Here is a 13,996-nt window from a genome sequence, read left to right on the forward strand (position 1 = left end):
ATTGAATGGGTGCCATCAGAATGAGGTTTCCAACAGCTGATAAAAACATCACAATAAGTAATCCACATGACTCCAGTCCATTAATTAACATCCTAACTACATAACATTCAAAACCATTGCCTCTGACTAAAATACTAGTCCTATTTAATTATTTTTTTCAGTGAAAATAATTATCTCATCTGAATCAGGAGAAAAATGTGCACAGGTAAAGCACCATTTACAAGCAAAGACAGTTTAAAAAAGTTCTGATAAAAGTTTCAAATATATTGGTGGATTTTGATGTAGATTTTATTTATAACAAACGCACAGGTTTTCACTTCACAAGATTTTAATTGATGGACTGGAATCGTGGATTATGTGATGCATTTCATTTACTTATGTTTCTGCAAATATATTCTGATGAAGAAACAAACGCATCAGCGAATTTTAATCTTTGGGTGTACTATTCCTTTAAATTGTCACTGTATATTAATACATTTTATGTATGAATTATTAACAATATATATTAATATTTCTTTCATTAAATTGACAAACTCATATCCATAAAGTAATTCATAATTCAAATATATATATGTACCATTCGCCACTGATTATCACACTGAAATTGGTGGCGGAAAACATGAGACCGATTAAAAACAAGTTTCATTTAATATATCTTATTTTCAATAAATTGCAGTAAAGCCTCCATACCTGACAGTACTATAGTTTATAATCTGAGCTCATATCAGCAGGGCAAGTAACTGAACAACACAATCTTCCAGTATATAACGCAACCAGGATCGGGAGCTCCCATCAGTCATCTACAGCCTGAGAATCATGGGGAAACAGCAGGCATTCTTTCCCAGTCATAATATCATAGCTTAATTCAGTGATGTTCCAAAAATGAAATGGAGATGTCCAAGTCAAAATTGGGGAGATGGGGGAAAAACAAGCAGCACTAATACAAAGTGAATGTAGGAGGGACTACAGCCCATTGTGTTCATTCTGTACAAGTCTTGTGTTGCTTAATAACTTCTTGCTCCAGTAAAATGAAGCTTCACACCTGAAAGGCAGCATGTCTCTGCACGACATGTTGAGGTAAAAAGGTTTTTCCTAGAAGAAAGATTCGAAAAGCAATTGATGAAAATTTTTCAAAAAGAGCATTTTAGATTAATCAAAAATACAGCGTACTGACTGTATGTGACATCCTGTACCTGCTTTTAGCCCATCATGTTGTGGTTGAGCTGCTTATTGCTAGAGCGCCTTCTGAGTTCGACAGAGACTGTCCCTTCAGCACAGGATCTATAGAAGAATGTCAGATGCAATGTCATATGATTTCACTTAGAATGGGATGTATATTACTGGTATATTATTTTATCTTTTTGAAAGAAGTCTCTTATGCTCACCAAGGTTTTTTGTTGTTTTTTTTTGCTCAAAGATACAGTAAAAACTAATATTGTGATATATTTTTGCAATTAAAAATAACTATTTTCTATTTGGTTATATTTACAAATATTATTCATTCCTGTGATGCAAAGCTGAATTTTCAGCATCATTACTCCAGTCTTCAGTGTGACATGATCCTTCAAAAATCATTCTAATATTCTGATTTGGTGCTCAATTATTAATACTGGTTATTACAAGTGTTTTTTTGTTTTTTTTTTGGTTTAATATTTTGTGAAAACCATGATTGATGAATAGAAATTTTAATTGAAATAGTAACGGAAATAGAAATATTTCGGGACATGATTCATAAAATGTCTTTACTGCCTTTGATCAATTTAATGTTACTTACCCCAAACATTTGAATGGTAGTTTATCACAGTTATCACAGTCCACAACAAAATTAAAGGGTTAGTTCACCCAATAATCAAAATTATGTAATTTAATAACTCACCCTCATGTCGTTCCAAACCAGTGAGAGCTCCGTTCATCTTCGGAACACAGTTTAAGATATTTTAGATTTAGCCCGAGAGCTCTCAGTCTCTCCATTGAAACTGTGTGTACGGTATACTGTCCATGTCCAGAAAGGTAAGAAAAACATCAAAGTAGTCCATGTGACATCAGAATTTTTTGAAGCATCGAAAATACATTTTGGTCCAAAAATAGCAAAAACTACGACTTTATTCATCATTGTCTTCTCTTCCGTGTTTGTTTTGAGAGAGTTCAAAACTCTGCAGTTTGTGATATCCGGTTCGCGAACAAATCATTCGGACCTTCTTGAACCAGTTCACCAAATGAACACCGAGCCGAGCCAGATAATGACTCGTTCACGAGTCAAGAACCGTTTCTGTCAGACACGTCCGATACGAGAACCGAGGAGCTGCTGATACTGCGCATGTGTGATTCAGCGTGAAGCAGACTGACACACAGAGCATCTGAACCGAACTGATTCTTTTGGTGATTGATTCTGAACCAATTCTGTGCTAATGTTATGAGCCCAGGTAAACTGAAGGCTTGACTCAAGGCAATCATCACAAATGAAGTCATTAGGACGAGCGCAAAAGAACCGGTGAACCGTTTTCTTCAACTGGTTTATTGAATCGAACTGTCCAAAAGAACTACTGGTGATCCGAAAGCCAATGCAACTGGTTCTTGACTCGTGAACGAGTCTATCGTTCATACGTTATCTGGCTCGGCTCTGTGTTCATCTTCAGTTCTCTCTTCACAGCAGTTCAGTCAGTGTACTGTTTGAGTAAATGAATTACTCCGGGATATTGGTTTGTTTGAACTCAGAGGGAGTGTCAGTCACATTAAAAAAAGTTGACAGCTTAAGTCATTTGTGGATTAATGCTTATTGGAGACGTGAACCTTTTGTTTTGAACTCTCTCACAACAGACACGGAAGAGAAGACAATGATGAATAAAGTCTTAGTTTTTGGACCAAAATGTATTTTCGATGCTTCAAAAAATTGTAACTGGCCCTCTGATGTCACATGGACTACTTTGATGATGTTTTTCTTACCTTTCTGGACATGGACAGTAGACCGTACACACACTTTCAGTGGAGGGACAGAAAGCTCTCGGACTAAGTCTAAAATATCTTAAACTGTGTTCCGAAGATAAATGGAGGTCTCACTGGTTTGGAACGACATGAGGGTTATTAATGACATAATTTTGATTATTGGGTGAACTAACTCTTTAAGCAGCAATACCAATTTTTGGTAATAATAAAAACTAAAGTTTTTTGAACACATTAAAGCAGCATATTACAGTGATTTCAGAAGGATAATGCGACACTGAAGACTAGAGTAATGGCTGCTGAAAATTCAGCTTTATGAACTTCATCTCAAAATATATTCAAGTAATTATTTTAAAGTAGGAAATGGTTCTTTTAAACTGTAATTTTATTTCACCATTATTGATTTTATGGTATTTTTGATCAAATGAATGCAGTCTTGGTGAGACTCCTTTCAAAACCATTAAAATATTAATATTGTACTGGTAGTACATTATAATAAACAATAACTTGAAAAATCAATAAATCAAAGCAGATAAGGAAAGCTGGCTTACAAAAGTAAGGGTGTTCCATGGCTTCTTGGGCAGTCAATCTCTGTTGATGATCGTAACGCAGGAGTTTATCCAGCAAATCCAGAGCTTCTGGGCTCACCAAGTGCTGATTCTCTGGCTGAACAAAGTTCTCCCAGCGCTTACGTGTCTGCCTGAAGATGTTTGCAATTTCTAGATTAAAACACTAGCCATCTAAAATCAATATGTAGAATTAACTACTGGAAATCCACTACATAGCACGGTGTATATTGTTTGCCAATATGGCCTTTAGTAGATAATATCAGGGATTTAATTTTTTTTCCGGTTCAAAAGCATTACAATTTTTAATTTTTTTACTGTAGATCTAAAGATGAAAACAAGATTGGTTAACACAGGGATCAAAATTTCTCTTCGCTAGCAACTCTGTACAAAGATCCTTAAAAACTGACCAATGTGAAAATCGGTCAAATTCACACTCACTGGCCGAGCAGATCTTTGAAACGTGTGTCCAGCTCAATGTGATACTTGTTCAGGTAGCTGAATAGCTCTTCTGTTCCAAGAACCTTGGCAATTCTGACCAACTGAAGGAAAGATTCTGCTGTTAGCATACTGAGTATTTTAAGACTAGATATTGTAAAAATGTTCATAGAACAATGACAAGTCATACCTGGTCATAGTTGTCTTGACCATGAAAAAATGGCTCTTTCTGGAAGATCATACTGGCTAACATACAGCCTAAGCTCCACATGTCCAAACTGTAGTCATACATCTGCAAATTATTTAAGAATTATTAATTTAGCAAATTATTTATTCATTATTTAACTGCAACATCTGATGGTAATATAGGAATAAGTTAACTCTGTGTGCAACTTGATCCTGAAATCTGTTATCTGTTCAATAAAAAAAATTGGATGGCAAGTGTCTCAGGGGAACGTCTATAAAAAGAAATCTGCATGGCACCTCAGTGATAAAACTCCTGCATTCATGATGATTTGTTCATAGTGGAGGAGTAAGTTCTGTGAACCTGCAATAATGGGAACACTCCTTTCTCTTTTTCTCATTTAACGGTCAGTCACATGATTTTCAGCTGTAAACAGCTGTCTGTTTTTGCTTGGAGAATTAATACATATTCATAATATCTTATTTATTATTTTTATTAAATAAATATTCTTCTAATTTAAAAACAGGAAAACTGATACTATTTACAAAAGGTTAACAATTCACCCAGCTACTTGTTTGACTAGTAAAATGTTTAGTTGTAAAAGCCCTAATATATACAGTGGGTATTGAAATTATGTATTGTTGCTTTGCAGCCCGAAATGAAGACAGACACAGTTTATTTTATCCAGATGTATTTTCTCGGTGCAACTTATAGTATCTATCCAAGTGAAAGATATAAAATCACCATGTCATTAAAAAAAAAATCAAAAAAACAAAACAAAAAAAAAAAAATCACAGAATTGGAAAAGGAACAACCACTTGTCAGTATTTTGTTGAACCACTTTTTGCTTTAGACTTTACAATATTTGCGCACTCTTCTTTGCAGAACTACTCCAGTTCAGTTCAATTTGATGGTGACCTTTTGTGGACTGAAGTTAAGTCTGAGCTCTGGCGAGGCCATTCAAGGACATTCAACCTTTTCCTCCTCAAACCACTGTGTGGTCAATTTTGCTGTGTGCCTTGGGTCATTGTTCCCTAAACCTTCTTTCCACTGACAACTTTCTGGGAGAGGGCAGCAGATTTTTCTCAAGAATTTGATAGTATTTTGCCTCATCCATTTTTTTGTATCCATCTCCTGACTTGTGCCTACCCACTACTTTATCCTTTAACTTTAACGTTTGTATGTGTGTGTGTGTATATATATATATACACACACACACACACACACACACACACACACACACACACACACACACAGAGTCATATACACACAAACAAACACTCACTCTATATATAAACATATATAGTTAACATTTTAATGTTACAACAATGTATTTATTGTAAGACTATTCTAGATTCCAGCATTTCAGTAATAAAAGTCCATATTTCAAAAGCGTGTACTTTACCACAAAGTGCAACAGTTAAGGTATGGTGCTTGGCAGTGGTCAAAAAGTTTAAAAACTTACAAAATGACTTTTGGATTGATCCACTTCTTGTGGATTTAGGCGGCAATTAAATTACCACACAACCTTGGGGTTTTAAAAAATTTGGCCAGGAATTTTTAAATGGGTGGTTGGAAGAAAATAAATGAAATTCTGGATGGCAATAAAACCCCTGATTTGCCCCTTTAAATGTTGAAATTCCCAGTGAGAAACAATTAATTTCTGAACAGGGATTAAACACTTAATAAATATGTGATGTTTACAAAAGGGACACATTTTAGGAGCTATTCATGTACAAATCCACAAAGTTTTTTCCCCAAAACAGTATGGAAAGGCCAAGAATATAAAAGATATAACATACCTGATAGTCAACCAGCAGCTCTGGTCCCTTATATGATCTTGAGGCGACTCTTACGTTGTATTCCTGTGCAGGATGGTAGAACTCAGCAAGACCCCAATCAATAAGCCGCAACTACACCAGTTAACCACAAAAAAAAAAAACACATACAACAGGTCATGTAATATACAACACTGATCTGCAGACACTAACAAGGGACACATCCAAAAACAAATCCACAGTACTGTTATCAAACTTCACCTTTCTCATCTGGTGGTCTATCATGACATTATGAGGTTTGACATCCCGATGCATGATGCCCATGCTGTGAGAGTAGTCCAGTGCCTTCAAAGAAACAAAGCACATGCACATAATGCACTCTCCTGTTCAAAATAATTGAAAGTGTAATTTTATTTCAGCTACATCACAGCGTTCTTACCTTGAGAAGTTCATACAAGTAGAACCGGATATCAAAGTCTGTAAGTCTCTGATAGAGATCCTACGAATCAGATATGCGAGATATTTAATGTTGCACAATTTAGTTTAACTCCTTTTATTGATGAGATCAAGATAAGATCAGACAAATCTAGTTTATATATAAAGTAAATAAATGTAAACGTGGTACCTTGAAATCCGTGTTATTGATGTACTCAAACACAAGGGCTGGCGTTCTAGACTGTGGAATACCAAAAGAAAGGAAAAAGCATTTAAAAAGTGCATAGAAATACAACAAATACAAAGATGGAATGCATACATAGTAGGGGTGTAACAATCCATCGATATGGATCAATACATTGATCACTGATATTTAAAATATTGATACTTGTAGTAATAGGCAACTTATTTTGGCACTTTTTCAGACAATGTCTGCTTATGCATTACTGTCAAAGTGTGCATTCTCTTTCAAACCTCATTTTTGTTGTTTCCGAAGGAGGATTTACACTATTTTAGCACAGAAGCCCATAATACTTTCTTAACGGTTGACGTTTAAAAAAAAAAAAAAAAAAAAAAGTGTAGGCCTATTTTATTGATGTGGAAATTTCAGACCAATGTTCATGTTATACGTTTTGGTTGCATTTGTACGTTAATACGTTAATACTTAGATGGTAGTTTAAAATAGGTAAATTATGTCAATATTGATAAATTGATCGATATCGCATCGCAAATTTTTTTGAGGTATCGGGCGGCAAATACCGTATTGCTGGGTTGAAGAATCAATATTATATTTTATTGTGACAAACCATCCAATTTACACCCCTAATACATAGACACTGCCTGCTGGTTTCCTTGATTGACTACTTTGACAAAGATTATGAACAGCTGATACACACTGAACACAAATGAACACACTACACATATATTTATATGCACATACACTTAATTTATCTAACACACATACTTAGTATACACTTACATTTTGCACATAATAAACATGTACATACATAACTGCATTTTTGTAATATACCTGCCTACAATTGTAAATTTGTATATTGTCTTTCCTTATCTACTTACTTGTATTTTTGGTATTTTTATATTCTTTTATTATGTGTTTTATGTTCTGTCGCTGTCATTCTGTTGTACTGCGGAGCTTCTGTCACGAAAACAAATTCCTTGTATGTGTAAACATACCTGGCAATAAAGCTCATTCTGATTCTGATTCTGATTTATCCTAATTTAGAAGCAGTTATGCTTTGGAGACTGGAAAACAAATCTGCCAATTCTATAACTGATTTAATATGATACAATGTGTTAAATGGGAGCTGAAAGGTGCTACGGCCTTAATTGTAATTATTTAGCAAAATCTAAATCTACAGAAATTTGCATACAACGTTTCTTTATGGGCCTGCTAATAGGTAATATTATAATACGTTAAAGACTAATTTAGCAAAAACAGCATTGTGTAGAAAACCGCTGCATATACTTTTATCGCTAAATTTACCACAGGGTCCTTCACTGTGTCTACAAGACGAATGATGTTGGTTCCTCCTCTTAAGTTCTCCAAAATTTTGATCTCACGCTTAATCTTCTTCTTCTTAACAGGCTGCAAGAGAAAAGAAAAAAACAATAATAAAAGAATAGCTCAGCTAAAAATGAAAACTTTAAATGGGTCATATGATGCTTTTTTTTTAAATGTTTCATTATTTGGTGTATTTGGTGTAACAGAATATGTTGACATGCTTTAACAAAAAAAAACATCAAATACTGCACATTATTGTTGGTCCTCTATGCCCCGCCTTTCTCAAACGCATCGTTTTCTACAAAGTCCCTCCTTCCGACAAGTGCAGTCTGCTCCGATTGGCCACCTGACCCAGTGCATTGTGATTGGTCGAACACCGCAAGCACTCGTCAGAAATGTAACGCCCCTTTCCATAATTACAACTTTATCTTTCAAAATAAATGTTAAGACAGTACATAATGACCTTTGTTTTACAATCAGTTCAAGCTCAAAAGGGGAACAGAGTGGTGTGACAGACACAGTGATGAAAGCTTGTATGTGTTTGCAGTAGGGCTGTGCGATATGGCCAAAAAAAACCTATCACGATTTTTTGATCAATTTTGCGATTTCGATTTTAATCACGATTTTGACACACACAGACATGCTTTACAGTCATAAATGCATTGAGTATAAATTTTAAACATTTCCAAAAGAAAACCAATGAGAGCTTTATCAAATGTCTTTAGAACAGACATAAGTCAAAATAATCACTAAATAAAGATGTCAAACAAAATGTCTAGACATATGGAAAAAAAATAAGAAAATAAAATAAAACAGTGTTCTTCTTTTTTTTTTTTTTTTGCCATGCATTGGTCATAGAGCTCACTGTAGCGGTGCCTCAGGTGTTATATGTTTTGCCCAATATATTTATTGCCCAAGGGTCGCTCGTACTCCATCTGCAGTGCGTATACAGTAAGTTATGTGTACACGGTTCAGAAGCAGCAATGAGAGCGCATTATTGTAACGCGAAAGCACATTAAAATAATGCGCAAGCGCGAATCTATCCACTCGCACCAGTGATGCGCGGTATTAATAACCCGCACCCAACCGACGTTTTCAACTAACCCGCCCACAACTCGGAACGCAAAAAATAAATAAATAGAATATTGTACCAGACCGGCTTCCTGACAGCATTTTTAAAAAGCAGTAGCTAAATGCAAATCGTAGCACCATTGGGCCAAAGGAACGTAGGCAAAACTAACTAGGCAAAAAAAAAAAAAAACCACAACAACAAAACTTAATATTATAATTTTGTCAAGAATTATAAAAGATCGTCAGTGAGCTCATAATTTGTACTACAATAGTCTAGTCTGGCTATGTATATTTGTATGTTTCTGCAAGGTCAGCAGACATTGAGGTTCGGGTTTGTTCCGATCAGAGCTCGTGAGCAGAGAGCGCATTTCTGAATATCACGATCCGCTCGCTCATTCCGTGGGGTCTCACTCAACCCAGAATGGCCTGCTGGTTCGAAAATATGCAAGGAGTCATTTAATTGTTTAGTAATAAACTGGTGTTTTCTGTGTCGCTGCAAAGATGAAGTTGACAGTGCAAACTCGCCAAAGTGTAGGCCTATGTATTTTAAAAATGTGTCTAGTACTATATAAATGACAAAGGTTTAATTGGCATTTTTATTTCAAAGGACCCGAAGGACCGCGACCCGAATATCATTAAAAATATTTTTGGATGACTCGTAACCGCGGGCAACTGCTCATTTTGGATCAACCCGCGCATTACTGACTCGCACGCAGATTTCCTTTGCTCTGTAAACAAAACCAGATGCGCGTGCTCAGATCATAGACTGTACTGTAGAAGGCTCAGATATATGCTGCCTTACAACACGTCTCCTCTCGCTCAACCTGTATCCTGTGCACTCACAACTCTCTCTGTGCTCATGCGCAAGATATTAAATCTTTTCGCACCTTTCTATTTATAACCTTTTCTGTTCTCATCTTTTTACTGCATGCAGTGTGAACGTTCTGTTCCATTAACATGGGATGGAAAAAAAGGCTACCCATCAGAGTGTGTGAACCTGGAGTTAGGCATATGCCCAGTCTGCTCTGGTCTCGTGCTCCACTTAGGTGCGCTGCATCCTGGTTGATTCAGAATCAGATAACATACTGCGGGAGGTCAGGGCCGCGGAAAATCGTGCTATAAAGCTATTTAGAAATCGCGCACACTCAAATCGCGATTTTATTTCGATTTCGATTAATCGCACAGCCCTAGTTTGCAGTACACAAGCCACGGACAGTTAAGACAGCTGACAACACTGTGTGACCCAGTCTCTCTCGATCTCGCTCTCTCACACACACACACTGTATTTGAACATTCAATAGCAAATACTTAAACTAAAAACAAAGCATACTTCCAGTAGCTGATTCAGAAGTGCCAGATTGTTTGTAACAAAGTCAGAATGACCTCCTCTCCTAGGTTCACGAAACGGTTGTCCATAAAATGCGTTGCTGTTCTGTTGCAATTAATCTTAAAGATTCTTAAATGCATCTACTTTCTACTTTTTTCGGCCAAATACAGTGTTTTTTTTTATTTCGCCTAGATACACACAGCATCTCTCTGATATGTCTGCTTCAACACTAACTGCGATTACTGAAACCACATATTGTTTCTTTGCATGAACATTAGGGCGGCATCACGCAAATATTTCCACATAGTGACATAGATATGTGGGGGCGTGTTAGAATGAGCCGTTTTAGGGGGGTGTGGCAGAGTCTTAACTTTGATAAAGAATATCTCTATGAATTTGAGACTTCAGTTTTTGCAACTTTACAGATCTTCTTAATGCAACAAGAGCTTGTAACACTTCAAAGAGATAGGAAATTTAAAAAATCGCATCATATGACCCCTTTAATATCGTCTCATAATTTCTGTTCCAAGACTGGATGTCTATGTAATCAAAAGATACTGTAAAAGTTATCCATGTGAACTGAGTAGTGCCATCCAAAGTCTTCCAAAAACAAAGAGACAATCACTACATGTAGTAAATGTAAGCTTTTATTCACATCAATTATACATTCATAAAGCACATTAAATACGGTAAACTCAACTGTGCATCCTTGCTGCATAACAACAAACATCATCAGCTCCTGCACTTCAAGCAAGCATGTCTTAGCCTCTATTTATCGTATTTAAAGGGTTAGTTCACCCAATAATCAAAATTATGTAATTAATAACTCATCCTCATGTTGTTCCAAACCAGTGAGACCTCCGTTCATCTTCGGAACACAGTTTAAGATATTTCAGATTTAGTCAAAGAGCTTTCTATCCCTCCATTGAAACTGTGTGAACGGTCTACTGTCCATGTCCAGAAAGGTAAGAAAAACATCAAAGTAGTCCATGTGACATCAGAGGGTCAGTTAGAATTTTTTGAAGCATCGAAAATACATTTTGGTCCAAAAATAGCAAAAACTACGACTTTGTTCAGCATTGTCTTCTCTTCCGTGTCTGTTTAAGTGAGTTCAAAACAAAGCAGTTTGTGATATCCGGTTCGTGAACGAATCATTCGATGTAACCGGATCTTTTTGAACCAGTTCACCAAATCGAACTGAATAGTTTTAAACGGTTCGCGTCTCCAATACGCATCAATCCACAAATGACTTAAGCTGTTAACTTTTTTAATGTGGCTGACACTCCCTCTGAGTTAAAACAAACCAATATCCCGAAGTAATTAATTTACTCAATCGAATTGAACTGTCCGAAAGAAGTACTGGTGATCCGAAAACCGATGCAACCAGTTCTTGACTCGTGAACGAGTCATTATCTGGCTCGGCTCGGTGTTCTTCTTCAGTTCTCTCTTCACAATAGTTCAGTCAGTGTACTGATTGAGTAAATTAATTACTCCAGGATATTGGTTTGTTTTAACTCAGAGGGAGTGGATTGATGCGTATTGGAGACGCGAACCGTTTAAAATGATTCAGTTCGATTTGGTGAACTGGTTCAAAAAGATCCGGTTACATCGAATGATTCGTTCGTGAACCGGATATCCAGACTGCTTTATTTTGAACTCTCTCTCACAACAGACACGGAAGAGAAGACAATGCTGAACAAAGTAGTAGTTTTTGCTATTTTTGGACCAAAATGTATTTTCGATGCTTCAAAATATTCTAACTGACCCTCTGATGTCACATGGACTACTTTGATGATAATTTTCTTACCTTTCTGGACATGGACAGTAGACCATTCACACAGTTTCAGTGGAGGGACTGAGAGCTCTCGGACTAAAACTGTGTTCCAAGATAAACTGAGGTCTCACTGGTTTGGAACGACAAAAGGGTGAGTTACTAATTACATGATTTTGATTATGGGTGAACTAACCCTTTAATGTGCTTTATGTTTATTGGAGATGAAGAACAATCTTTTTTTTTTCTCTCTGGATGGGGTTTTGAATGACATGTAGATGAGTAAATTATTAAAAAATTATAATTTATGGATGAACTCTCTTTAAGAAACTGCTTCTACCTAATGCTCAGACAATGAGAGACTAGGCATTCTTACCTTCAGTATTTTAACAACTACTCTGTCGTTGCTGTTGATGTTTATGGCCTCAAACACTTCACTGTATTTGCCTCTTCCGAGCTTTCGTACAAGCTGGTAGTCATCCTGGTTGCTGAATAAGACAGTAAGAAACAAATAAATAAAACTGTGCAAAATGGTTTATCCAAGTACTGTGGTAAGACCTTGATGACATTTTTTTTTTTTACATACTACTACCATGCTTTAGCATCCTGAGTTGCCATGTACTCTACAGTCAAGTACAATTCTATTTACATTGGAACACATTATTATTGTTCAACCAATGTACTTTTTCTCAACGGAACCATGCTAAAATGATCTCTGTAAAGGCTAATCAACTGTGTACCTCCAGCTAGGCACATGTGCTTCATAGTCCCAGTACTCCTTGCTCTTCACAGTGTTGGCATCAGCATACACCCGTGCTTTGCTGCTCACGGGACCGGGCATGGCGGGCTCGGCCAGTCGATCCGCCTTCCCTCCACCTGCTACTACGAGACTCTCCAAGCGGAAGCGACAAGTCGACCGTCTCTGCTGTGAAATACTGCAGAAAGTGTTGTGGTGCCGTAAAACAATGTAAAGAGCCGCTTCAATGCGATCTCTCGCGAGCAATTGTGATTGACAGCTGCTCAGCTGCGGCGAGCATGACCTCGCGCCACTCAAAGCCAAAGCAAAAAGCAATGGGCGTCTGAAATGCAGCAGAAACCAGCTTATTTTCTGACAGACCGCCAGCTTATTAAATAATTAAAAGTCAGGATTTCGCGATGCGCATCGAGGCAGCCGATGTGTCCGTTTGTAAACAAATAAAAAAAAAAACTAAGTAACAGCTTTAAAATTATCGTAGTATATGCGATTGTCTGTAGCAGCCCTCGTATTTTGCATCTAAATAAACAGTGATGCAAATATTTAATTGAAGCACAGACCTGTCAAGCACGCTGAATGTCGCTACGCGGTAAAACTGAGCATAAATAACGTGAAGCAGCCGAAATTTCGAGTTGATCGATTGTCTCGGGGCGTGAACAGCGTTTGAGCATCACTGTTTACTATAATATTCATTACAACGGTTTAGCAGCCCTAGTTTAAAAGTGTTCCCCCCGGATAAACGCGCTAAGCTAGCGATCTCTACGGATCGGTTTAATTAACTTAGCCACAAAAACTTCGACACACACGACTCCAGATTTTCGATCACTCTTCAAATGGAGTCTCCCAATTCCTCCCAGTGATCCACCAATTAGATTCAGAAAGCGACAGAGGGATCCGCTGACAAGTAGGCGGATTTCACCCTATGATGATTTCAACCTGAAGATAGCACTCCTGCCGATTTTTGCGATAGCATAGATGGAGTCACCGGAAATACTGTATGTACTTCGGGTACCTTTTTCAGAATAAAAGCCCCCGAATTGAGTCACATGAAGTTGAAACGCAACTGAACTAAAATTGCAAAATCCAAGCAAGTTTCTCTGCTTTAACAATTATTTTTATTTATATAATTTGTTTGTAGTGATTTTAAGATGTATATGTACCAAATAACGATAACAGGTGTTCAAGTTCCAATTGTTAAAAAAAATTAAAA

The 13,996-nt window shown here is 36.8% G+C and overlaps 1 protein-coding gene across 1 annotated transcript; it reads right to left on the bottom strand.

Annotated features, from left to right (window-relative positions):
* Positions 1–629: 629 nt before the first annotated feature.
* On the bottom strand, positions 630–13,701 carry LOC132109844 (casein kinase II subunit alpha'-like). Its single transcript, XM_059516232.1, has 12 exons — positions 12,773–13,701; positions 12,409–12,520; positions 7,846–7,947; positions 6,532–6,582; positions 6,346–6,405; positions 6,168–6,251; positions 5,931–6,041; positions 4,135–4,236; positions 3,948–4,048; positions 3,492–3,640; positions 1,193–1,281; positions 630–1,090 (listed from the first exon to the last, which is right to left on the bottom strand). Exons 1-11 carry the CDS (start codon positions 12,871–12,873, stop codon positions 1,208–1,210), a joined length of 1,047 nt encoding a protein of 348 aa, XP_059372215.1. The 5' UTR covers positions 12,874–13,701; the 3' UTR covers positions 630–1,090; positions 1,193–1,207.
* Positions 13,702–13,996: the final 295 nt, after the last annotated feature.

Source organism: Carassius carassius, chromosome 2 (assembly GCF_963082965.1).
Source record: "Carassius carassius chromosome 2, fCarCar2.1, whole genome shotgun sequence".
Classification (NCBI taxonomy): Eukaryota; Metazoa; Chordata; class Actinopteri; order Cypriniformes; family Cyprinidae; genus Carassius; species Carassius carassius.